The sequence below is a fragment of the Anomaloglossus baeobatrachus genome, chromosome 5 (assembly GCF_048569485.1).
Source record: "Anomaloglossus baeobatrachus isolate aAnoBae1 chromosome 5, aAnoBae1.hap1, whole genome shotgun sequence".
Lineage (NCBI taxonomy): Eukaryota > Metazoa > Chordata > Amphibia > Anura > Aromobatidae > Anomaloglossus > Anomaloglossus baeobatrachus.
Window position 1 is genome coordinate 533501656 of NC_134357.1, and position 27488 is coordinate 533529143.

A 27488-nucleotide genomic window follows, 5' to 3' on the forward strand; every position below is an offset into this window, starting at 1 on the left:
CACCTTGTGGCCGTGTGAGAATATGCACTTTAACCTTTATATTTATACTTTTACCCTAATAGGCGTTTCTATGCCACCTAGTGGCTTTTGAAGCTATTGCACTTTTATAATTTTTTCTCATTCTCCACTTCCACCTGGTTGTGAATCATATGCATTGCACTTTATTTTTTCATTTTTTACTATCTATGGTGCTCTTTGTATTTATCTTTTACCCTGTAATATTACGCTTTACTGGCACTTGGTTGTTACATGCATTTGTATTTTATGTAACCATATTTATCTATTTTTCCATGGAATATTGATTGTATTTTATACTTTGTTATCGCTTGGACCTTTATGATCTGGTGTCCTCTTCTCCCTTTTTAAGTGTTTTTATTTTGAGATTTTAATAAAAATACAAATGATTTTATCTATTTATGTGTGGAGTTTTTTCATGTAGGCTTTAATTGACACTTTTTTGAACTCCCTTACTTGTTCAGTGTTGGTATATCTACATGTGCAGAGAGCAGGGAGCCGCGCACACTGCTTAGCACTGGCTCCCTGCACTCCTAGCTACAGTACACATAGGGTTAATTATCCGATGTGTACTGCAGCTACATGTGCACAGAGCAGGGAGCCGCGCACACTGCTTAGCACTGGCTCCCTGCACTCCTAGCTACAGTACACATAGGGTTAATTATCCGATGTGTACTGCAGCTACATGTGCACAGAGCAGGGAGCCGCGCACACTGCTTAGCACTGGCTCCCTGCACTCCTAGCTACAGTACACATCGGGTTAATTATCCGATGTGTACTGCAGCTACTTGTGCAGAGAGCAGGAGCCGGCACTGGCAGCGAGAGCGGCGGACGCTGGTAACGACGGTAAATATCGGGTAACCAGGGAAAGATCTTCCCTTGGTTACCCGATGTTTACCCTGGTTACAGCTTACCGCAGCTGACAGATACCGGCTCCTGCTCCCTGCTCGCTTCATTTCGTCGCTCTCTCGCTGTCACACACAGCAATGAGTGTGTAACAGCGGGAGAGCGACGACCAAAAAATGAAGCTGGACATTCAGCAACGACCGGCGACCTCACAGCAGGGGCCAGGTCATTGCTGGATGTCACAGAAATGCTGGATGTCACGGGACGTCGCTGCAACGTCACAGAAAATGGTGACGTAGCAGCGCCGTCGTTGTCGCTATCTCTGACACCACCCTTAGACATACTGCGACAGGTGAAGGTAATGAGCCTGTGGGGAAACTAATATAGGTAATACTGGAATAGCCACACACATATGATAAACAGCACACAATGTGGTATTCTTTGACCATGGATAATTTTGTTATAGACCCATTGAAGCCTGTTCTATGGATAACCAGTGATGAAGAATTTCCACTATACCATTATGAACTGAGGCGGTACTATTCTTTGTGAGGGGGTGTTTCCTGACCAATTAAGATATTGGATATACTGGACCCATTCTTGTCATTCTAAGTGTGGATTCATCCAGTTTCTGGTCAGTATATTTATGGAGACTAGCACATGTCTATATAATGATTGGCGAAGGGCACTACTGGACTCCAAGGTAACAATGACCCTTTGTTGTTTTTATACAGATTGGAATTAATGAATAAACTTTTCAAGGATCTAGTTAAGACGCCCCTGATGAGCCCTGAGACTACTACTATCAAAGGGCGAAAAGCGTTGGAAGATTCTTGGATAGTATAATCTTGTATTTACCTTCTATTCAGTTATTACCGGCTACTGAACCCACAGACTGTTTGATATACGCGACCAACCTTAGGCACCCTATCGCTGTCAGCCCCGGATGATGATACAAATTAGTTACCCTGGACTGTGCACTCTTTTCTCTCTGTGGTTTTACTGCTTTGGGTTAATACACTCCTTTGAGTCAGTGCACTTATCCTAGTACTAGGAAGGGACTGCCTAGGGTCCAGTCACCGCGGAACGGGGGCGTCACTACAAATCAGGACGCCGACCCCCGTGCTCGAGGAAGGGAAAGGTTAGGGCTGTGGCCCCTCTATCCCTTTCCTACTATTGTTTTTAGTGTTGGTTATATGTATGTATGCAAATTTTGATCTTCAATAAAATAAATTTTTTATTAAAAGAAGAAAAGTCTGAGGTTTTCAATAGCGAATTCTACAAATAACCAGTTAAGGCATGCATATTTAGCAGAAGGCAATATTGCCGGTCAGGCAATTCAACACCACAGAATAATACAGAGAATAGCTTTTTTGAGTGGTTCCTCTGGTTTAAATATCTGTAACGTATAATGAAATATTAGATGGAGTATTAGTACACCATTTGCCGAACTCTAAAGGGAGATGGGAACAGGAGCTCGGTCCTATAGAGGATAATCAGTGGACGGAAATTTTGAAAAGAGTAACTCACCTGTCTCTGGGGGAAGCCCACAGATTGTCTCAGCTCTATGTGATTCCTCGAGTTTTTGACACAGTACAGACCAAAAGTTTGGACACACCTCATCTCTAGAACAACTGTTAAGGGGAGACTTTGTGCAGCAGGCCTTCATGGTAAAATAGCTGCTAGAAAACCACTACTAAGGACAGGCAACAAGCAGAAGAGACTTGTTTGGGCTACAGAACACAAGGAATGGTCATTAGATTAGTGGAAATCTGTGCTTTGGTCTGATGAGTCCAAATTTGAGATCTTTAGATCCAACCACCGTGTCTTTGTAGAAAAGGTGAACGGATGGACTCTACATGCCTCGTTCCCACTGTGAAGCATGGAGGAAGAGGTGTGATGGTGTGGGGGTGCTTTGCTGGTGACACTGTTGGGGATTAATTCAATATTGAAGGCATACAGAACCAGTATGCCTACCACAGCATCTTGCAGCGGCGTGCTATTCCATCCGGTTTGCGTTTAGTTGGAGCATCATTTATTTTTCAACAGGACAATGATCCCAAACACACCTCCAGGCTGTGTAAGGGCTATTTGACTAAGAAGGAGAGTGATGGGTTGCTACGCCAGATGACCTGGTCTTCACAGTCACCAGACCTGAACCCAATCGAGATAGTATGGGGTGAGCTGGACGACAGAGTGAAGGCAAAAGGGCCAACAAGTGCTACGCATCTCTGGGAACTCCTTCGAGACTGTTGGAAAACCATTTCCGGTGACTACCTCTTGAAGCTCATCAAGAGAATGCCAAGAGTGTGCAAAGTAGTAATGAAAGCAAAAGTTGGCTACTTTGAAGAACCTAGAATATAAGACATATTTTCAGTTGTTTCACACTTTTTTAAGTATTTCATTCCACATGTTTTAATGCATAGTTTTTATTGCCTTCAATGTGAATCTACAATTTTCAGAGTCCTGAAAATAAAAAAAAACTCTTTGAATGAGGTGTGTCCAAACTTTTGGTCTGTACTGTAGGTGCCAGACCGGACTCTACCTGTCCATAATGTGGGGCAGACTTTGCATCCATGCTTCACATGTTGTGGTCTTGCCCCAACCTGGAGGCGTTTTGAAAAGGTCTAGCCGAAATCATTAATAGAGTGTATAACATACATCTGAACCTCACCCCCTTTGTGTGCATACTGGGATATTCTGAAGATCTGAAGGTGGAAGAGGAGGGAAAGCTAGCAGTTGCCCGTATGCTATTCATGGCCAGAAAATTAATAGCACAAAACTGGATCTCAGACCAAGTTCCAACTATCTCAGAGTTTGTCAACAAGATTAACTTGCTGGTAAATCTGGAAAAAGAAATGTATTTGAAAAGGAACTGTATGGTCAAATTCGAAAAGATCTGGGCCCCGTGTATAGATGACTCTGGTCTGGCATCTAGGGATTTGTTTAGGTTCAGAATTGGCTTATTTTAATCCATGGTAGGAATAACTGAAATGCTGCACGGATCTAGGAATTGTTATGTCTCCCTCTGAATGTATAACTCATCTCTGACCAAACACTGGCATGTACTTCACCAACTAGGACAGGAGTGGGGAACCTCCGACCTGCGGGCTGCATGTGGCCTGCCATCACCTTTTCTGCGACCCCCGGGAAGATTCCCGAGGGCGGCAGTGCTCGTGCCGTCAATGCGGTCTTGCAGGTCGCTGGCCCTTTAAATCCCCACATGCGCTGCTTGTGCGCTCCGAGGGGTTCTCCCGCTGGACAGTGCTAACGTGATCAGGAATTACTTTGTGGGCGGGTTTAGCGCTCTGCGCTTCCGTCCCACAGCAGCTTCACAGCTTCCAGCGTTGTGTGGCCTCCCTCTGCCATCCGGAGTGGAGTGCCCACCCTCTCCCTCCGATGCGGTGTGTCCAGCACCCGCTCTCTGTTGCTGTGTGCCCAGTCCAGTGCTTTGTGCTCCCCATCCCAGTTCTGTATAACCTCCCCAGAGTTGCGTGCAACCCTCAGCGCTGTGTGCCCCCGAATGCTGTATATCACTCCAGGTTTGCACCCCCCCAGTGATGTCAGGGCTCCACAAGTGCTGTGTGCAGCCCCCCAGTCCTGTGTGCAGAACCCTCAGTGATATCTGTGCCTGCCCCCAGCCCCTCTTGTAGTGTCTGTGCCCCCAGCCCCTCTTGTGGTGTCTGTGCCCCCAGCCCCTCTTGCGGTGTCTGTGCCCCCAGCCCCTCTTGCGGTGTCTGTGCCCCCAGCCCCTCTTGTGGTGTCTGTGCCCCCAGCCCCTATTGTGTTATGCATGCCCACAGGAGGGGCTGGGACATATACATCACAGGAGGGGCTGGGGGCATTTACTTGTCTCCAGCCCCTTGTGTGATATATGAGCCTCCAGTGTCTCCTGTGAATAATATACAGCGTCTGTTATGTGATGTATATGATTTACCAATCATATTATCACAAAGAGTTGACTGTGCTCCAGACCGAGACAAACCTGAAAAAGCAACTGTGAGAAGGAACATGATTAGTATCACCAAACATCACAGCCGCACCAAACAGAAGCAGCTCCAACCGCCACAGTAGGAGTGATTTAATTGTTTCACAAAATATAGCAGGGTCATTTAAAGATTGATAATTTCGTGCGGCCCCCGAAGGATGGTAGAAATTTCCAAATGGCCCCAGGCAGAAAAAAGGTTCCCCACCCCTGAACTAGGACGAGACTCTCGCTGATTACTGCACCCTCGACTATTCCTGGATACTGTAAATTTTAAAGAGAGCTGCGACATCTAATCACTATGGATGATGAACAATCTAACAAGAGCTTTTTTGGGGGGGGGAGGGAGGGAACTGGGTTCTGGGGTTATGTTAACCCTGATTTTGTTTACTTTATGTTTTACGGAAAATCTTTAATAAAAATATTCTGGTAAAAAAAAAAAAAAAGTATCACCAGCTGCCGCCATCCATCCGTTCGTCCATCCATCCCGGGCAGAGCCTCTATACCTGCTGCCGTTTTTATCTACTGCCAGTGACTGTTGCTCTTGTACCCCTCCGGGCAGCCGACGTAACACCAGTCTCCCCAGTAGCACGCGAACTGCTGCCTGCAGCGCAACACCTCCAGCATTAGGGGCTCTGGAGAAATCTAGGCTAAAGTCCTTAGTCAAGCCCCTCCGGGTTTTTGTGTGTTGTGTCCCAGTGGGTTTACTAAAATCCCTGCTCATCCGGCAAGCATAACAGCTGGAAAGTAAAACAAAACAACACACAGCAAAAACTAGAGTTTACTTAAAGGTGAACCCCTAAGCTGAAGGGCTGGAACTCCTAGAAACAAATCCACCTAGAGATATAGCCAGCAAGGAAGTTCAGAGAAAGGTGAACATATATAACCCAACCCAGAATGTGATAGGGCAGACCAAAATGGGAAAATGAGAAACACCTGGAGAACAGAGAATCAAAAAGGAACAACAAAGACAATAAGAACCATCAGCATGAGGACAAGGAAGAAAAGGCTATAGCCCAACAGACAGAGGAACTGACCATGCAACAACAGTTCACCGGATTGCATAGTATATTGTTTTGTCATTTCATTCTTTTTTGTTTACTTATTTATTCTATAGGAGTGACGATGGATTCTCCTAGTAAAGATCAACTTACTTTACTTATTATTTACAAGGGGAATTATTGATAAGAACTGGATGAAAGGAAATAAATGATAATTGTATTTTATTGTGTTTACGTGTCTTCTGCTTAAATGTAAGTATGGAAATATGAAGGAAAAATTGAAGACAAAAAGAAATTCACACTTTGCTCTTAGTGCACATGGGATATTGATTTATCATAAAAGCAAGACCTACCATATGGATTATATACTGATTTTCTAAGTTGTCAGCACATTCTATCTACACTGTAATTTGGCCTTGCAAATTTGAGACCAGGGCAGGTAATGGTCACCATACTCTAATTCCAGAGGGTTGGATGGATCCTCTGGGCAGTAAGCTCTGGCCAAAACCAGTCTCACTGCAACCATTTACAATGCCTAAAGTAAAGGCTATGTGCACACTTTGAGTCGAGGTAGTTGCAGTTCTAAACGCATCCTCTGGCAGAAATTGTTTTTGTCATATTTGGTTTTGTTTGCAAAAACGCTAAAATTACGCTTGCGTTTTTGCAGCGTTTGCTTTTTGAATACAAATACACTACTAAATAAAGTTTTAACATCCAAACACTATAAAAAAAAGGAAAAAAATAGTAACAAATTTCTTGATTACAAACATATACAAAATAGCTAATTTTATTAAAATGATAACTGTATTCTATTATTTATGTATAAAATAACGATAAATTATTGATTTTCATTATTTAAATTGTCGGCCTGCGTGTGTAAGGCCCCTTTCACACGTCAGTGATTCAATACGTTTGTGCTTTTTTTTAAACGTACCAGAATCACTGACATACGCAGACCCGTTATAATGAATGGGTCTGCTCACACATCAGTGATTTTTCACTGCACGTGTCTCCGTGCGGCGTACCCGCGTGTCCGTGATTGCCGCACGGAGACATGTCCATTTTTTTCTGGCATCACTGATGTCCCACGGACCACGCAGTGGTGTGATCCGTGAGACGCGTGCCAGAAAAAAAGTACTTTTAAAATAAAAAACATTTTTACTCACTGGGCTTCAGCGGCGCTCTTTGCAGCCCGTGCAGCCTGCTGCTTCTGAGCTGGCTCATTACTGTCGCGCATATTCATGATGCACGACACAGCCGACCCAGAAGCAGCTGCTGCGGGGGTCAGCGCCGGCCGGATGCTGCACCGCGGGAGCGATCAGCACCATGGAGAGCGGGAGCGCGAACAGGTGAGTTAATCTCTAAGTGCAATCACGGGCCACGGAGAATGGAGCCCGGATTGCACTTAGACAACCCACGTGTGCCATGATTCACGGCACACGGAGGGACATGTGCGTGTTGTACACGCCAGTGAAAAACGTCAGTGTTTTTCACTGACGTGTGAAACGGGCCTAAAGGTACATATCATCCCTTAATATAATGGCAAAAACGCATGCGTTTATTTTGTCCAAAAAGCATGCTTTCTGCATCAAAAAAGCATGCTAAACGCTTGAATTTTGATTAAGGATGTGTTTTGAAACATCTCATTGACTCTGTTTTCAAAACGCTGCCAAAATGGCAAAAACAATTGACATGTTGCTTCTTTAAACGCTGTTTTTTTGACAAAATTTCTGCATCCAAAACGCAGCGTTTTTAACAGCATTGTGCGCACAATAAATCCATATTTCCCATAGACTTTGCTTGAAAACCAAAACGCATGCCTTTTTGCATTAAAACACTGCAGTTGAGGAGTCCAAAATGGCCGCCGATGCAGGAGGATGTATCTGACAGAGCTCTGAGACATCCAGAGACATCTGAGCCCCTGCCCGACTTAGATCCATCTGAAGCCTCCATATACCGTCCCTGAGAGCCAGCGGACCCCAGGAGACGAGTATTGTGGGACAGGACCCTACCTGAATCCCAGCAGACATCATTCTCCAGGGAGGCCTGGGACCACGCTGCAGACGCTGAGACCAGGAGTGCGGTGAAAACCGCCCAGAGGAAGGAGAGCCGACGGGTGAAGAAGGAGCAGAGGCTTGAAAATCCGGGAAGAACACAAGGGAGGAAGGGATACCCAGAAGTCCCAAAGCAGAGGAGAAGCAGACACTTACCCGGCCTGGAGGAGGGAGAGACACTGAAGCAGAGTGGAGCACGAGCCAGACACAGTGAGGGGGAGCCGCCTGGTGACTGTCGGGCCTGAGAGAGAGCCGGCTGGAAGCAGGCAGTGAAGTGACAGGCGACCGGCAAGAGAGAGGAGGCTGGTGAGTGGAAATCCCCCGTGCATAGGGGGTGACAACCAGCCGGGTAACTGGCTGGTCCTAGGACACATACACCCCCTGGCTCTAAAGCCAGTGCCATGCACGAGAGCACCATTATTCACTAGGGCTGTAAATTAACCCTCACCCCCGCAGCACGAGTCGCATTGCTCTGATAAGAAACACAGGGGCTGCATACGGGTGTGGAGGAGTCTGAGGCTGGTTTACCTGGAGGGGGGGAGAAGAGGGAAAGCTAAGACCTCCAGAGAAGAAAGTAAGCCCTGAGATCTGATAACATCCGGTGCCCTTATAACATCTGAAGAGTTAACCCCTGACTCAAGTCTGATCCTGTGGCAGTACAAGGAGAGGGGTGCTACGGTTTCCTCTTCCATGATATAAGTAAAGAAGGGAGAAGGAAGAAAATTCGGGGTAGTGCTGTATAACTGTCTTTTCAGAGCCTGCCTTTTCTCTATATAGAAAAATCCCTCACTTTCTGCACTGTACTCTGCTGCCATCTTGTGGACATTGGAATAATAACTTGCTGCAAAAGAGATTTTCACAGAATGGAGCCATGAAAGAGATGTGCACCCCTGTATAATGTCTGAGTAGAGGGGGGCTTGTCTTACCGCCCAGATAGAGGACATAAGTGAACAACTATAACTTTAACGGTCTTACATCTATAAACAATATTGAAAGGTGACATAATATATTGTGCAGACCAGGTGACGATCAGGGTGGGGTGAGGAGGAGAAGAGGTCCAAGCTGGTCATATAGACTGAAAGGGGGGCAGTCGTTTGTGACCCCTCTAGACAAGTTTCTTACTAAAAGAGACCGTGCAGTGAGTGACACCATGCCACCAAAGTCACGACAACAATCAACCCATAAAAGCAATCAAGCGAAAAATAAAACTACGCAGTCGGGTTCTGTGAATATGGACCTAGACTCTACGCCTTCGCTGTCTGCTTTGATGTCTCAACAGGAAGACGGAGGAGGGTCACGCGACTCCCCATCAGAATCTGAGCCGGGAGATATGGAACACCATTTTGACCACAGAAAATTAAAAAAGTATCTGGATCTCCTTCCTACCAAGGAAGACTTCAGATCCCTGATCTCGGAAGTAAAAGAAACCTGTAAGTCAGAGATTAACTCAATCCGCCAAGATGTTGGGCTTCTAGCAGATAGAGTGGACTCAGTGGAAAAGGATCACGATACCACTAGACAGTACATCATCAAATTACAAAAGAACGTGACCTCTTATGCTCGGGCACTGAGTGAAACTAACAAACATCTGGAGGACCTAGACAATAGGGGGCGCCGTAATAATATCCGAGTGAGAGGCGTCCCTGAGGCTACAGGTAGTGAAGACGTCCACGCCATACTTGAAACCATATTCAACACTGTACTGGAGCGCCCTACAACTCAAAGGATAAAATTGGACAGAGCACATAGAGCATTACGCCCCAGGGGGCCTCAAAATTACTCTCGTGACATTATTTGTTGTGTCCATGACTTCCAACTAAAAGAGTCTATCATGGCCAAAGCCCGCACTTCGGAGGGAATTGAATATAAAGGGACTCGGATCCAATTATTCCCTGATCTATCTTGGATCACCTTACAGAAAAGGAGACATCTGCAGCCACTACTTGCATCCCTAAAAGATAAGGGCATCCGATACCGCTGGGGGTTCCCGTTTGCCCTCATAGCCTCAAAAGATGGTCGTACGGCTGTGCTACGCTCTACTCAGGACCTCCCAGCCTTCTGCACTGATCTGGGAATCCCTTCGCCTTCCCTGGTGGACTGGGAATTGGAGATGCCATCCAATCCACCCCGTCCGATCTGGCAACAAGTGGACTCTAAGGGGGGTTCTCCCTCATCACGGCCTAAGGCACAACCGGCTCCGACCTGAGACGACAATTTTATTTTTTCTTTCTTCTAGGAACAGGAGCCCTGAGTTTGAGTCTCTGGTTCCAGGCTGTAGTCCCCCCCTTGGGGGGTGGCTTCATGCCTTCCCCGATTTATTATAAGGACTTTGGTTGGTCTTTTCTTTCATAACTAGTTGTTCACTTTCTTTTTTCTTTTCTGATATTGATATATCTGGTTACGATTCCTCATATCATTTGCATTGGTTTGCTACTAGGGTGGTGAGATCCGAGTGCTCCCCTCTCTTAGATGTTTAGAATCTAGCTTTAGACACTGACTGTGATAGCAGTGTGTCCATAGCCACAAACTCCCTTTAAGGGTTAGAATTACCCTGGTTCCTCCTACGGAAGAGTGGGTATAGGAGGTTAGGGTTTAGATATTGGTAAAGTTTTAAATTATGCCAATTTTTTCTTCTTTGACCCTGACCGGGGAGGACGGAGGCGGAGGTGAAGGCTTTTGCCTGCGGCTTCACTCCTCACCGGTAACATTTATGACATGTAAATGTTATGCTTTATATGTTATGTGTTTTGTCATTGTCTTTTACCATTCCTTATGTGTTTACCCTGATTGTGGTGAGGGAATCTTTAGTACCCCATTGAGAGACATCCATCATGGGCCGTCAGGCAAGTTTGAGATGGGCAATACCCGGTTAGCCTTCGTATGTAATGCTAATTTTGCTTTATACTACTATAACTTAAAATATGGTTAAAATTTTAACACTAAATGTTAAGGGTTTAAACTCAAACATTAAGAGGCGAATGGCACTAGGTGAGATGCGGACCCAGCGAGCTGATGTGGTTTTCTTGCAGGAAACGCACTTGAATCTCAACGGGAACTGCAATTTCGCCAAACACCTTTACCCTACGATTTTTTTAGCCTCTCAGGAAAGGAAAAAAGCCGGTGTGGCGATCTTGATATCAAGGACCTGTCCCATTCAAGTTACTACTTCCCTGGCAGACCCACAGGGTAGATACCTTATCCTACAAGGGACATATAAGGAAGTTCCAATCCTTTTGTGTAACATTTATGCCCCTAACACCTCCCAGATCCTTTTTTTGAACCGGGTATTCCTCAAATTAACACGCCTTCCCCCCTCAGTGTGGATAGTGGGTGGAGATTTTAACACTATTTTCTCTGACTCTTTAGACAGGTTGACCATTAACAATCAATTGTCGAGCCCGTCTCAACTTAAATTGACAGCTGCCTTTCGAAGACTGATCCGCAGGTTTGCCTTATTTGATTTGTGGCGAGTTAAACATCCCTCAGAAAAAACCTTTACCTTCTACTCTCCCCCTCATGGTACACACACCAGGATCGATTTCTTCTTTGGCAACATTCAGGCCCTTAGATGGACGAGCAAAGTGGATATTGGTGCAATAACGTGGTCAGACCACGCGCCAATGACTCTCACCCTAGATCAGACAACCCAACGTACAAGAGTCTGCCACTGGAGGCTCAATGAGTCCCTCCTCAAGAGAACTTCCTACAGAGACAAACTGGAAGCAGGATTGATGGAATACTTTGAGAACAATGAGGGGTCAGTGCCCAATTTTTCTACTATCTGGGAAGCCCATAAGGCCGTCTTTAGAGGGCAATGCATAGCTTTAAGCTCCCGCATCAAAAAAGATAGACTATATCAGAGAGATCAGCTCCTTAAAAGTCTCAGAGACTTAGAAAATAGGATGACCCTTAACCCATCAATACGTACCCTTAGAGGTATAGTAAAGACTCGTGCCCAACTGAAGGACCTAGAGGTCAATATAACAGAAAAATTACTACTCTATAGCAGGCATAAATACTATGACAAAGGAAATAAATCGCACTCTCTTTTAGCCCACCAACTTAGGGAGGAGAGGGGGAACTCATCCGTTTATGCCTTGAGAGATTCGGGAGGGAATACGTTATATGACCCCACTAAAGTTGCAAAGATTTTTCAGGATTATTTGTCAAGATTGTATTCTTTGCCCAGCACCCTTCCTACAGACCCAGGAAAACAGAGGGAGCTAATCCACTCCTTTCTTGAGCAGTGTAAAGCTGGTGTCACACACAGCGACAACGACAACGACGTCGCTGCTACGTCACCATTTTCTGTGACGTTGCAGCGACGTCCCGTCGCTGTCGCTGTGTGTGACATCCAGCAACGACCTGGCCCCTGCTGTGAGGTCGCCGGTCGTTGCTGAATGTCCAGCTTCATTTTTTGGTCGTCACTCTCCCGCTGTGACACACACATCGCTGTGTGTGACAGCGAGAGAGCGACGAAATGAAGCGAGCAGGAGCCGGCACTGGCAGCTGCGGTAAGCTGTAACCAGCGTAAACATCGGGTAACCAAGGGAAGACCTTTCCCTGGTTACCCGATGTTTACGCTGGTTACCAGCCTCCGCCGCCCTTGCTGCCAGTGCCGGCTCCTGCACTGTGACATGTGGCTGCAGTATGCATCGGGTAATTAACCCGATGTATACTGTAGCAAGGAGAGCAAGGAGCCAGCGCTAAGCAGTGCGCGCGGCTCCCTGCTCTCTGAACTGTGACATGTAGCTGCAGCACACATCGGGTTAATTAACCCGATGTGTGCTGCAGGAGAGCAAGGAGCCAGCGCTAAGCGCGGCTCCCTGCTCTCTGAACTGTGACATGTAGCTGCAGCACACATCGGGTTAATTAACCCGATGTGTGCTGCAGGAGAGCAAGGAGCCAGCGCTAAGCGCGGCTCCCTGCTCTCTGAACATGTAGCACAGCGACCTTATGATCGCTGCTTCTGCTGTGTTTGACAGCTAAGCAGCGATCATTACAGCGACTTACAAGGTCGCTGTTACGTCACCGAAAATGGTGACGTAACAGCGACGTCGTTGTCGCTGTCGTTTAGTGTGAACCCAGCTTAAGCTGCCTACCCTTACTAAGACTGCCGTAAACACACTAAATAAAGAAATCACGTGTGAAGAGGTGGGGGAGGTGCTTAAACTACTTCCTAATGGAAAATCACCGGGTCCAGACGGCCTGACATACTTCTACTACAAGGCATTTGCGGATCGACTTACCCCCTATTTAGTTAAATTATTTAATAGCTTCCTCACGGGCTCCCCTATACCCACAAGTATGTTACATTCATATATTACGCTTATACCCAAACCTGGGAAGGATGCTATGGAATGTGCCAACTATAGGCCCATAGCACTCCTTAATGCTGATTTGAAAATCTTCACTAAACTACTAGCTCTACGCCTTTCAGTTCTACTTCCTCACCTAATACATAAAGACCAGGTGGGTTTTGTCCCTTGTAGACAGGGAGGGGACAATACTAGGAAGATCATTGACTTAGTAGAGGTTGTTAATAAGACAGAGAGTGAAGCACTCCTTCTTAGTTTGGATGCGGAGAAGGCGTTTGACCGTCTGGGGTGGCCATTCATGTTCGAAACATTGCATCAATTTGGAATTTCAGGTCCATTTACTACTGCCCTGAAAAGTCTATATTCATGCCCCTCAGCTTCGGTCAAGCTTCCTTATGCCACATCCCAACCCTTTCAAATACACAATGGCACTCGTCAGGGATGCCCTTTGTCCCCCCTTCTCTTTGTCATGTGTATTGAACCATTGGCTGCTGCTATTCGCAATGACCCTAATATACATGGAGTAATGGTACGGGATAAGGAATTTAAGCTATCTCTATATGCGGATGATGTCCTATTGATCTTGTCCCAACCACATATCACCCTCCCGAATTTGCATTCCTTGTTACTACAATTTGGAAGGTTGTCAGGGTATAAGGTCAATCAGAACAAAACAGAAGCTCTGCCTCTTAATATTCCACAGATGCGGGTCTCCTCCTTACAGGGAAACTACAATTATAAATGGAGAAATATATCCTTGACATACCTTGGGATACAATTAACATCTCAGTATAAGCTCTTGTATCAGCAGAACTATCCTAGTTTATTTACTGAGATAAAAAGGCTCCTGCTCAATTGGATCAAGCTCCCATTGTCTCTGTTTGGCAGAATCTCTGCAGTCAAAATGTCTGTTCTGCCAAAGCTCCTTTACCTGTTTGAGACCCTTCCGGTGTGTGTGCCATACAAAGAATTGCGCAACATTCAGTCTAGTATACTTCAATTTGTTTGGGCCCATAAGAGACATAGAATCAAGAAAACAACATTATTTGACAGTAAACTGAGAGGAGGCCTGGGGGTCCCTGATATTACTAGGTACTATTGGGCAGCACACTTACGTCACATCCCTGCATGGTCTAATCGCAGTGCCTTCTCTAGATGGATGGAAATAGAGAAGTTATGGCTAGCCCCAATACACCCTAACTCCTACCTTTGGGGCACCTCATCTAATAAGCCTGACCCACATACTCTGGGCCCTATAGCCTTTACGAAGAGGATATGGGACTGTTGTGTCAAGAAGTTTCCACTTAAATCTGAACACTCTCCATTGACTTCTTTTCTTTTTAATCCCAGAATGCTAGACGGTATGCATGGTATAACGACAAAAACATGGTTTGACAGGAAACTCTTTTGCTTTGCTGACATAGTAGACGCACACTCCAGAGTCCTTCTCCCCTACGCCACCATAGCTGCTAAATTTAATCTCCCAGGCAATTCCCAATATCGGTATTTACAAGTTAGACACCTGATGCACTCCCTTTTTGCCTCATTAGAAGTCTCTATCCCTACACTTTTTGAGAGATTGTGCAGAGCTGGGGCCTCTACTAAAGGCCTCATCTCCGATATATATCGTATTTTAATGGCTCCGTGCCCGGAAGACAAGCCAAATCATACATATATGAGGAAATGGGAAGATTTCCTTGGTGAGTCCATTCCCTTGTGTATGTGGAGGCGGATCTGGGATACGGCCTCTAAGACATCTTCATGCTATGTCTATAAGGAAAATCAGTATAAATTACTCATGTATTGGTATCACACCCCATCACTACTACATAAACTAAACCCAGCTATACCTGACAACTGTTGGAGGTGTGGAGCCACAGGAGGAGACATACCACACATATTCTGGGTATGCCCCAATATCCAGTGTTTCTGGAGGTTGGTGCAATCTCTTATTTATAAAGTAACTAATCTTCGGATTCCCCTGGACCCTAAATTCTATTTATTAAATATACCACTTGCTCAGCTGGGGAAAAGAGTGAAGCGGTTACTATTACACATGACCACAGCAGCTAGATGTCTGATTGCCCGCAACTGGAAGTTAGCTCATCCACCCTCACTTACCGATCTCCAATCTCGGATCCAAGATGTGAGAAGGATGGAGTATTTATCTGCCCTGTCAAATAACACAGTAGATCTTTTTGAGAGTGTTTGGTCACTTTGGGATACTTATTGGGCCAACAAAGAATAACAGTGAAATACGGCCTTGATGGAAGCCTGATATGCTCACCCTCCTCAATCCATCCCCCCTCCCTTATGTTTCCCTGTCTAGTATTGTATTGTTCGTCTTGTCATATTCCCTGTTTTCAGTGTATTAGTGGATAATATGGATACTGATTTCTGGTTTACAGTCATTAACAAGTTTGTGAGACATATCCATGCATCCATGTATTTTTTTTTGTATCTGTTTTGAAAATCTTAATAAAACATTCAGTTATAAAAAAAAAAAAAACACTGCAGTTGAAAACGCTGCGGAAACGCATGAAAAAACGCAAAGTGCGCACATAGCCTAAAGGGGAAAGTTTGGGTGCAGGAGCATGTAGTGATTTAGCAGGAGAATGGTGACCACTTGATTAGGATATGGCCGGACTACACCGCAGATAAAGCAGCCACAGACTGAGACTGAGAAGAATCTGTGACTTCTCTACATTAAGTGGTTACTACTCACCTGGGCGGTTATCTGTAGGAATCTCCTCTTTACAGCACTCATCACCCCTCACATATGTCTCTGTAGTATTAATATGGGTCAGATCTTCAGCCTGAAACAAATATTGTAAAAGTCACAGACAGATGGAGAAGTCACATCTATGATCAGCTCTAATCCTGCCATCTCCACCGCTCTCATTACACAAGTATAAAACATATAATACTGGAGGATAAAACAAGACTGAGCACAAGACCTTCACAGCCGTCTACACATCATAGGGAGATTTCATGTCACCTTGTCTCCATCTACCTGATGATCCTGAGGAACACTGGGACCTTCTTGTTTACAGTCCTGTGGAAGAAGAGGACGGGGACATCTCTCTGGTGTTGTCCTCTTACTGGAAAGAACTGGAGGAGACACATACAGGGACTGAATTAATTCCTTACATACAGATAATTATAGGCCGTGTGTATTTAGTCCTGTCTATTACCTGGTGATGTGAGGGACTGGGGAACCTCCATCATGACGTCCTTGTACAGATCTTTGTGTCCTTCTAAATACTCCCACTCCTCCATGGAGAAATAGACGGCGACGTCCTGACACCTTATAGGAACCTGACACATACAATGATACTGTTATGGTTAATATTTTATATTAAGTTAGATTATCATTTAAGCAATTTATATATCTATATATCTTTGATAATTTTGTACTTTTATATTAGCTTCATAAGTGTTATTCATAAAAGCAATAACACAGGGTGTACTCTTTGTTATAAAGATGCTTTTAGTCTCAAATGTCTTTGTTAATGAATGTCCAGAAAACTGGACAGAACTAGACTTTTAGGAATGCAGCAGGATCCATCATTTACGATCTTGTTTTTGTCAACCTATATACCCATTTAAGGTAATCTATTAGGTCATGCCCCTTTCTTTGTGACAGTAATAAAACTAGTGTCTTGGGCATCTGAGATTTCAGACAAGCCTAGCACACTGACACAATTGGCTGTGTGTGTGTCCTTGTTCTCCGATCGATCGACCAACTTGTTTTAGTTAACACTGGCAAACGTGTGAGACCATTTGTCTTTCTCCTATAGCTTTTTTTGTATAGCAAGGTTTCCACGACATTACATGGTGCCGAAACCCGGGAATTGTCAAACTGGACCTTCTTTGGACCCGACTACAAGGATCTCTCTGGGAACCACTGAATAAAACCGCGGTGAGTAACCCATTGTGTTACAAATAATTCAGTGTTACCTAGAGGGCTCTGGGACGGGTAATTGGTGGTCCTAACAAGACAATTTCTGTTGAACCTTTGCCAGTGTTTGAATTATTTTTTTTTTCTCTGTTCTATGTATCAATGTGTCTTTAGATGTATAATTGAATTGAATGATGGATGAATGAAAATTGAATGAAGTGAAAAGTAACCAACCTTGCCCAACGATTCTGGACAGGAACCTCCGCAATTCTACCTGTATATTTCAGGAGTCGGAGGATTGTTATATGTTGTCTCCATTGTCTATGTGATTGTTATGTCTGGACTGATGTGGTTGTAAACTATGAGGATCCTTGAATGTGGGACTGATTGATCTTTGAGTGACTAATAAGGGACTACGGTCTCTGATTGATAAGGGATCCCGTTAGGTGTGTTCCTTTACATGTGGTGAAGAGAAAAATCGGTCCTTATCAGGATCAGGGAAGTATAATTGTCCATAACAGAGGAATCCTTCATGGTAAGGTAGTACTCTGAGGGTATTGAATCTCTCCTGTAAATTGATAAGGGTACTCTCTTGAAAGAGGTGCTGAATGCAGCTTTGACCTGAATACAGCAGGAGTGTTAATACCAGCGACTGTGGAAGTGTGGATTGTGTAACTGACGTATTGTAAAGTTGTGTTGATGAATCAGAATCGTTGTCCTCAGTGTCTGTTCTGTTTTGTGTGAACTCAAGAGAGGAAAACTCACAGTAGTTGAAGTTTTTGCTCAGCCTATTTACCCAGACCAGGGAATATACAGTATAAGAAGTAAAACTTACTGTAGATATAATTGTCATGCAGTGCCATTACAGGGAGTTGAAGGAAAGCTTTTGAACTGGGTAGTAAATACACATCACTACGCCCCCACCTGGGTGACATCCTTCTTTTGTCCAGGAATTGATTCAGTTGACTGAGAAACTGCAGAGGCGGCTATTGAATAATTACAGATTACCTCAGGAAATGTTATATGAACCCATAGAGACTGTTACAATTGTTTTTGGTGCAGTAGGGTTTGTATTGCTGTTCATTTGGTTGTGTGTCAGAATCTCTCTAGCTCACAGGGCTGGACAACCGGTGTTAGTGCTTCCTTAGAATCCGTCTTGCGAGTCCTGAAGAAGACTGGGACAGGATTAAATTGAGAGTCTGAGAGACTCAAGCTGTGCTAAAAGGAGTTCTACGGTTAACTCAGCACAGGCACAGGTGTTGCAGTCATGGGGACTGGCAATAGTAAGGAATTCACTAACTCAACGGCCATTGTCCCAGTTCCAGCATGTGAGATAGTGGAGAGGCTGAAAGGAAAGGAAGCAGTAGATGGATGTGAATTTATACTGAAGAAATTTGGTATGGGCAAGTGGGGTAATCTAGAAGAGGGGGAATGGGAGAAGTGTATTTGCAACTGGGAAGGATGGCTGAAAGATAAGAACAAGTTTGAACAGGCTAGGATGTGGTTAGATGTAGCCAAGCGTCTCTCTATGAGTGAGCATAAATCAGAAGAAACCAAGCATGGTACTGTCTATCAAATCTATGATAGTATTAAAAACCCTGAAACTCTTGAAGTCCCTATACTGAATGTAAAACATACAATCCCTTCAGCACCCCCACCTTATACAGGATCAAAGGGATGGGCATGCAGGTCTTGTGGTCAACAGAACTCCCCTGGGGCTAACTATTGTTTGTCTTGTGGGTCCCCACGCCCAGAAATAATGCACAAGGTGCCTCTGTTCCCAATGAGGACCACAAGTCATGTACAGTTTACACCCCCGGGAGTGGATGGGAATAACCAACCAGTACACCATCACCCTCAGGTATGGCCAATAGAAACATATCGGCCCTGGTCCCCCAGTGAGCTTATTGCCCTTGCTACTCAACTCCCCGATCCCCGAAAAACCCCCCTTACATTTAGAACGCGCCTTCAGGGTGTCCAAGAGGCATATCGGGCCACGTGGGATGATCTTGTTTCAGTCATTTTACAGAAAGGGAGCGACCCCTTACTCATGGAAATTACTCAAATGATGCCAGGGCAGGAACCTGCTATTAAGAACACAACAGATTCAGGACGAGACTTTGTACAGAGGTTGCTGCACTGGGCTCGTGCAGAACAGGATAAGAAACAAGATCTGTTGCAGACTGTAGTGCAGGACAAAACGCAGTCAGTCTCAGAATATGCCTCTGTGTTAGAACAAGCATGGCTAGATTTTGGGTATGAGCATAATGATGATAAAGATCGCCGATTATTGTTGCAGTGTTTCATGAATGGCCTTAGACCTACAGTACAGACTGCTGTGCGTACTAGTCGCCCAGAATGGCGCAATATGCAATGGGTTGATTTGAAAGAAATAGCCAGGGGTGCTGAACTAGAAGCCATGTCAAAAAAAAAGGGTTAATTTGGCCCCTATGCAGCCCAGAAGAGGAAGGGGGAGGGGGAGAGGAGGAAACTGTCGACAATCAGGGGATAGAGACTACAGCAATGTAGAATGTTGGTCTTGTGGGAAAAAAGGGCATTTTTCTGCCAAATGTCCCACGAAATCAACAGCTACTACTCTGACCCCTCCATAGGAAACTGGCAATCCAGATGTCTCCCTTTGCCCCGTTGTCACCCCTCAGGGACCTACACTTACTGTTCCTATTTCTCTGGGGGAGGGACAAACTGTTACATTCATGGTAGACACTGGAGCAGCCCGTACAGTATTAATGCAAGAACATGTTCCGGAGGACATATTGTCGCCTGAATTTGTGACTTGCGAAGGGGTAGAGGGACGACCTACTAAATTACAAATGACTCAGCCTCTCCGACTGAATTTGCATGACTCACTTTCAATTGTGACCCAGGTTTTAGTCTCCCCTGATGTACCTTTTAATTTGTTAGGGACAGATGTGTTACAGAAGATTGGAGCCTGCATAGAATTCACTCCAAATGGCCCCATTGTTCCAATGCCTTAAAACTGAACCTTTTACTATTGGCCCTGAAGCAGTTGATGCATTCCACACCCTCAGGTCCACCCTCTCTGCCTCACCAGCTCTTGGGATCCCAAACTATGACAAATCTTTTACTCTTTACTGTCACGAACAGGCAGGCCATGCATCTGGCGTCCTCACTCAAGAACATGGTGGGCGACAACGCCCTGTAGGATATTACTCTGTAACTCTAGATTCAGTCATTATGGGTTCCCCTTCATGTGTACGAGCTGTGGCGGCTGCTTCAGAACTCGTTAAAAAGACAGAGGACATAGTGTTAGGCAACACTCTCACAATTCAGGTTCCTCATGCTGTATCTGAAATACTCCAACAGGCTCAGACCCGCCATCTGTCAGCATCCAGACTGACAAAATATGAAGTATCTCTTCTCACACCCCCTCATATTGTTATCAAACGTTGTAATGTTCTAAATCCAGCCACACTATTACCAGTGGATTTAGAAAAGGGAGGAAAAGTTCAGGATGGGGAAAAGGGAGAGACTGTGAGCCAAGACGTGGAAGCTAAGGTAGACATGACACATGAACATAACTGTCAGGCATTGATGGAAGCAGAAACAAAGGGCTTGGCAAATATCACTGATGTACCACTCACTAACCCCTCAGCTGAGTATTTTGTAGATGGTTCCAGAGGTTGGGACAATGATCAAGGACGGTTCATCACCGGGTATGCAGTAGTCCACGATGGTAAGGCAGTAATAAAAGAACCACTCCCCTCCAGCAGTTCTGCGCAAGAGGCTGAGCTGAAAGCACTCTCTGCAGCGTGCAATCTGGGAAGGGGTAAGGAGATTAATGTATTTTCTGACTCACAATATGCTTTTGGGGTAGCACACGACTTTGGCGCCATTTGGCGAAGCCGTAATTTCCTGACCTCTGCTGGCAAACCCATAAAGAATGCGCAGGCGGTAGAGCAGCTACTGACAGCACTCACCCTTCCCCGAAGGGCAGCCATAGTCAAAGTATCGGCACACACACGGGAACAAACTCCCCTTGCAGTAGGGAATGCACTGGCCGACAAGGTGGCTAAAGAAGCAGCAAGACTACCTCTGACAGACATACTGGCCATTACAGACATAGCCCTCTCAGGGAGCTTAGTGACCGATAGTGCGGGGTGCCCCCTTACAGCAAAGGAGGCTGGCACCGTACCGGCCCCAGTGGCCGTTGATCGTGAACTGTTGCAGGTCTTCCAGACCCAGGCCCCCTCAAACGAACAGAATGCGTGGGTCAAAGTGGGCGCTGTACGGTCAGAGTCAGGGGTATGGCAGGTAAACACCCGGATTTGCCTCCCACGCTGCCTGTTCCCCATGATGGCTGCCCTTGCACATTCCCCGGTGCATAATTCAAAGGGTGTGATGTGTGCAGTAGTGTTACAAAACTGGTGTGCCCCAGGGTTCCCGAATGCGGCTGCAAAGTATGTTCAGGGATGTCTTGTTTGTGCAAAACATAACCCCGGTAGGCCTATTCGAGTCCCACAGAAATGCACACCAAAACCAGATTACCCGTTTCAGAGACTGCAGGTGGACTACATACAGCTACCTAAGGTGGGTACTTATGAATACGCCCTGGTATGCATTGATCTTTTCTCTGGGTGGCCGGAAGCTTGGGCAGTATCCAAAGCAAATACAAAAACTACTGCCAAGAAGTTGATAAGTGAGGTGGTTTGCAGATATGGGGTTCCCGAAACCATAGAAAGTGACAGGGGTACTCACTTCACTGGGGAATTAATGAAACAGATCATGGCTACTTTGCAGATAGAACAGGCTTTCCATGTTCCCTATCACCCACAAAGTAGTGGGAAGGTGGAACGCCTTAACGGTACTCTTAAATTAAAAATCCAGAAGTGCATGGAGGAAACACACTTGTCCTGGGTAGATTGTTTGCCCATCGCATTGTTTTCAGTGCGAACTGCCCCAAGGGGTATAGAGAAGCTGTCCCCATATGAAATACTGTTTGGTGGTGTTCCTAAGACAGGATTGTATTTTCCACAGCAATTGCAGGCTTCATATGGTACTCTCACTGAGTATGTCCTTGAGTTGCATAAACATTTGAATGTCACTCATAAACGTGTTCTCTCCTCCATCCCAGACCCCAACTGTATACGTGGCACACACACACTGGCACCAGGAGACTGGGTTGTGGTCAAGAGACACATAAGGAGACCACTGGAACCTAGATACAGTGAGCCATTTCAAGTGATACTGACCACTGCCACTTCTGTCAAGCTCGAAGGCAAAGACACTTGGATCCATGCGAGCCACTGCAAAAAGATCCTGAACCCTGGTAAAAGCAGAAATGATGACCCTGCCCCTCTGGACCATGCTGATGTCAATTGTGTCCCTTGCCTGGTCTCTCAATGAGGAGCTAAAAGAGGACTGGGATAATAAACTGATAAAGCATCACCAAGTCTTGCTCCGAGACATGGACTCTGGAGACCGCCCTAAGAACTGCTGGATATGCACTCATAGCCCAATAGCCTCTAATTCTATGCCATATCTCGCTGTGCCTCTGACTCCATATGAGGTTTTCAACTATAGCTGTTTCCACGAAGAGACTTTTGATTCCGTCTACTATAATGGAGGAAACCTCACCAGCAGCCATGTGGTTCCGATCCAAATTGCGGGGTGGGTGGAGAGCCCATGGTTACAGACAAATGGTTACAGGAACACCATGAAAACAAGGACTCTTGGTGGAACAATACTTTTTCATTTCTTAATCCCGCTAATTGGTTTAAGGGTATAGGTGGGTGGCTGATGGGCATTCTGCAAGGCATCCTACAGATGGGAATGTTGGTACTATTAGTGTATGTAGCTGCAAGAATTGGTATATTTGTTGTGACAACATTATGTAAAGAGACTCGTAAGATCAAACATCACAGGCCGTCAGTTAACACATCTGCAAAACATCAAAGTGCTCCCTTGGTAAACATATATGATGAAGTTTACAAACAAGATATCTATCGGTGAACGGGGTTGGCCCCTTCATGCTGTCACAGCATGGGGATATAGCTGGTGGATAAATTGTCTGTAAATAATAAAAAGGGAGGAATTGTTATGGTTAATATTTTATATTAAGTTAGATTATCATTTAAGCAATTTATATATCTATATATCTTTGATAATTTTGTACTTTTATATTAGCTTCATAAGTGTTATTCATAAAAGCAATAACACAGGGTGTACTCTTTGTTATAAAGATGCTTTTAAGGCCCCGTCACACTAAGCAACATCGCTAGCAACATCGCTGGTAACGAACAACTTTTGTGACGTTGCTAGCGATGTTGCTGTGTGTGACATCCAGCAACAACCTGGCCCCTGCTGTGAGGTCGTTGGTTGTTGCTGAATGTCCTGGGCCATTTTTTAGTTGTTGCTGTCCTGCTGTGAAGCACAGATCGCTGTGTGTGACAGCGAGACAGCAACAACTAAATGTGCAGGCAGCAGAAGCCGGCTTCTGCAGAGGCTGGTAACTAATGTAAACATCGGGTAACCAAGAAGCCCTGTCCTTGGTTACCCGATATTTACCTTTGATACCAGCCTCCTCCACTCTCACTGTCAGTGCCGGCTCCTGCTCTGTGCACATGTAGCTGCAGCACACATCAGGCAATTAACCCGATGTGTGCTGTAACTAGGAGAGCAAGGAGCCAGCGCTCAGTGTGCGCTGCTCCCTGCTCTGTGCACATTTAGCTGCAGCACACATCGGGTTAATTAACCTGATGTGTGCTGTAACTAGGAGACTGGGGGCTGGTCACTGGTTGCTGGTGAGCTCACCAGCAACTCGTGTAGCCACGCTCCAGCGATCCCTGCCAGGTCAGGTTGCTGGTGGGATCGCTGGAGCGTCGCAGTGTGACAGCTCACCAGCAACCTCCTAGCAACTTACCAGCGATCCCTATCGTTGTTGGGATCGCTGGTAAGTTGCTTAGTGTGACTGGACCTTTAGTCTCAAATGTCTTTGTTAATGAATGTCCAGAAAACTGGACAGAACTAGACTTTTAGGAATGCAGCAGGATCCATCATTTACGATCTTGTTTTTGTCAACCTATATACCCATTTAAGGTAATCTATTAGGTCATGCCCCTTTCTTTGTGACAGTAATAAAACTAGTGTCTTGGGCATCTGAGATTTCAGACAAGCCTAGCACACTGACACAATTGGCTGTGTGTGTGTCCTTGTTCTCCGATCGATCGACCAACTTGTTTTAGTTAACACTGGCAAACGTGTGAGACCATTTGTCTTTCTCCTATAGCTTTTTTTGTATAGCAAGGTTTCCACGACAATACAGTCACCCCCGATCCCTTCATAGCGTTACTGTATAATGTCCCAGCATTCCCAGCAGTGTCACCTCTCCAGTCAGCAGCTCAATCATCTTGTAGGTGAGTTCTAGGATCTTCTGGTCATTGATGTCCTCATGTATCAGGGGGTGAGGTGGAGGCCCCGTGATTGGGCTCAGGGGTCTTCCCCATCCCCCAGACACAGGTTCCTGACAGCGCTCACTAGAGGTCTTCTTCACTACTGTGTAATCCTGGTTATGGAGAGACACATTAATAAACCTCACTACAGACATTTCCAGAGTCCTCACCTCTCCAGCTCTGTCCATTATTCCCATAGATAAGAATGATGTAATGTGACGTCATCAGAATCTCTCACCTCTCCAGTAAGCCGGAACAGTATCTCTAGGGTGAGGTGTAATATCCTCTCCGCCATCTTGTCCCTGTCCATATCCATCCTTGATGGGGCAATCAGGACAATTCTCTGATATAGAAGATCTCCACTGACAGGATCCGATATTGTAGGGACCTGAATGAGAAGATATAAACCGATGTTCTCCATGATCTATTATTACATGATGATGATTGAAAGATTCAAAATCTGGATTTTTAACCCCTTATATGCCACAATCAATAGCGATTCTCACATGTAGCCGGTTACACAGAGCAGGTATCTCGCTATCTGGCATCGAGTGTTGTCATTGTACACAGAGATATAATAATACCGCCATGTTGTATGATCGCACTAATGAGCCCTGCTAAAGACCCGCAACACACATCCGTGTAATTTGTACGTGTGCGGTACGTATTTGCACGTACCGGAGACACGTACACACGGAGACCCATGTTATTCAATGGTAGATGGCACACACACGTAAAATCGCACGGAACGTGTGTCCGTGAGGTAAGTAAGTGTGTGCGCTTTTCTACACGGACAACATGTCTGTTTTTGGCCAGCAGCACGCAGGCACGGACCCGCTTTAGTCTATGGGTCTGTGCCTGCACGTACCGCACACGGAGTATGTCCGTGTTCAGCACGTTTCGTGCATGTGCGTTTTTACACTAGCGATCTTATTTTTATTTTTTTTAATTAAATTCAGTAAAATTACTTTTTTTTCTGCTGTTCTCAGTCATACTTACATTGGCGCTCGGTTTTTTTCTTCCCCCGGCTCATACCGCTCCCCGATCACCAGCGCGGCGAGGAACAGCTGTGCAGAGAATACGCGGTAACAATTACTTTGAATATGCCAGCCGCTCATTAATCAATCTCGTATTCCCTGCTTTCCCTACCCACCGACACCTATGATTGGTTGCAGTCAGACACGCCCCCCCACGCTGAGTGACAGCCGTCTCACTGCACCCAATCACAGCAGCCGGTGGGCGTGTCTATACTGATGCATGGAGGTGACCGGAGCTGCAGCAGACACCGCCGCTCCTGTCACCTCCACGCAGCTAATGAAGGCAATAGCGCGATCAGCTGTATTCAGCGTTGGCCGCGAGTAACCTCAGTGACAGCTCAGCTGATCGCGCTATTGCCTTCATTAGCTGCATGGAGGTGACAGGAGCGGCGGTGTCTGCTGCAGCTCCGGTCACCTCCATGCAGCAGAGCTGGAAGCGACGCTGGACCATCCTGGAGTACGCCGGACATGGAGGGCTTTTTCGGGCTTATTAAAGTGGTGAACCAGGGTATATGTTTGTGTTTTTTATTTCTAATAAAGGATTTTTTTGGGTGTGTGTGTTTATTTACTGTAATTTACAGATTAATCATGGAAGGTATCTCAGGGAGACGCCTGACATGATTAATCTAGGACTTATTGGCAGCTATGGGCTGCCAATAACTCCTTATTACCCCGATTTGCCAACGCACCAGGGCAAATCGGGAAGAGCCGGGTACAGTCCCAAAACTGTCGCATATAATGTATGTGGCAATTCTGGGCGGCTGCTGACTGATATTGTTAGGCTGGGGGGCTCCCCATAACGTGGGGCTCCCCATCCTGAGAATACCAGCCTTCAGCCGTATGGCTTTATCTGGCTGGTATTAAAATGGGGGGGACCGCACGCCGTTTTTTTAAATTATTTATTTATTTTACTGCACAGTATAGACACGCCCACTGGCTGCTGTGATTGGGTGCAGTGAGACAGCTGTCACTCAGCGTGGGGGGCGTGTCTGACTGCAACCAATCATAGGCGCCGGTGGGTGGGGAAAGCAGGGAATACAAGATTGATTAATGAGCGGCCGGCATATTCAAAGTAATTGTTGCCGCGTATTCTCTGCACAGCTGTTCCTCGCCGCGCTGGTGATCGGGGAGCGGTATGAGCCGGGGGAAGAAAAAAACCGAGCGCCAATGTAAGTATGACTGAGAACAGCACAAGACCTTCACAGCCGTCTACACATCATACAGAGATTTCATGACACCTTCTCTCCATCTACCTGATGATCCTGAGGAACATTGGGATCTTCTTGTTTACAGTCCTGGGGAAGAAGAGGACGGGGACATCTCTCTGGTGTTGTCCTCTCACTGGATAGAACTGGAGGAGACACATACAGGGACTGAATTCTTTATTTACATACAGATAATTATAGGCCATGTGTATTTAGTCCTGTCTATTACCTGGTGATGTGAGGGGCTGGGGAACCTCCATCATGACGTCCTTGTACAGATCTTTGTGTTTTTCTAAATACTCCCACTCCTCCATGGAGAAATAGACAGCGGCATCCTGACACCTTATAGGAACCTGACACATACAATGATACCGTCATCCCCCGATCCCTTCATAGCGTTACTGTATAATGTCCCAGCATTCCCAGCAGTGTCACCTCTCCAGTCAGCAGCTCAATCATCTTGTAGGTGAGTTCTAGGATCTTCTGGTCATTGATGTCCTCATGTATCAGGGGGTGAGGTGGAGGGCCTGTGATTGGGCTCAGGGGTCTTCCCCATCCCTCAGACACAGGGTCCTGACAGCGCTCACTAGAGGTCTTCTTCACTACTGTGTAATCCTGGTTATGGAGAGACGCAGTAATAAACCTCACTACAGACATTTCCAGAGTCCTCACCTCTCCAGTTCTGTCCATCTGTTA

General features: G+C 45.7%; 1 protein-coding gene across 1 annotated transcript in view; it reads right to left on the minus strand.

The window, feature by feature from the left end:
* Window positions 1-27488, minus strand: part of LOC142312920 (uncharacterized) — a 183777-nt gene that overhangs the window by 22073 nt on the left and 134216 nt on the right. The window contains exons 9-16 of the mRNA XM_075351909.1: window positions 27228-27407; window positions 27022-27145; window positions 26841-26938; window positions 24789-24938; window positions 24484-24663; window positions 16414-16537; window positions 16233-16330; window positions 15945-16035 (exon numbers count right to left, since the gene is read on the minus strand). Coding sequence (XP_075208024.1) covers window positions 15945-16035; window positions 16233-16330; window positions 16414-16537; window positions 24484-24663; window positions 24789-24938; window positions 26841-26938; window positions 27022-27145; window positions 27228-27407 — 1045 coding nt within the window. The remainder of the gene's footprint in view (window positions 1-15944; window positions 16036-16232; window positions 16331-16413; window positions 16538-24483; window positions 24664-24788; window positions 24939-26840; window positions 26939-27021; window positions 27146-27227; window positions 27408-27488) is intronic.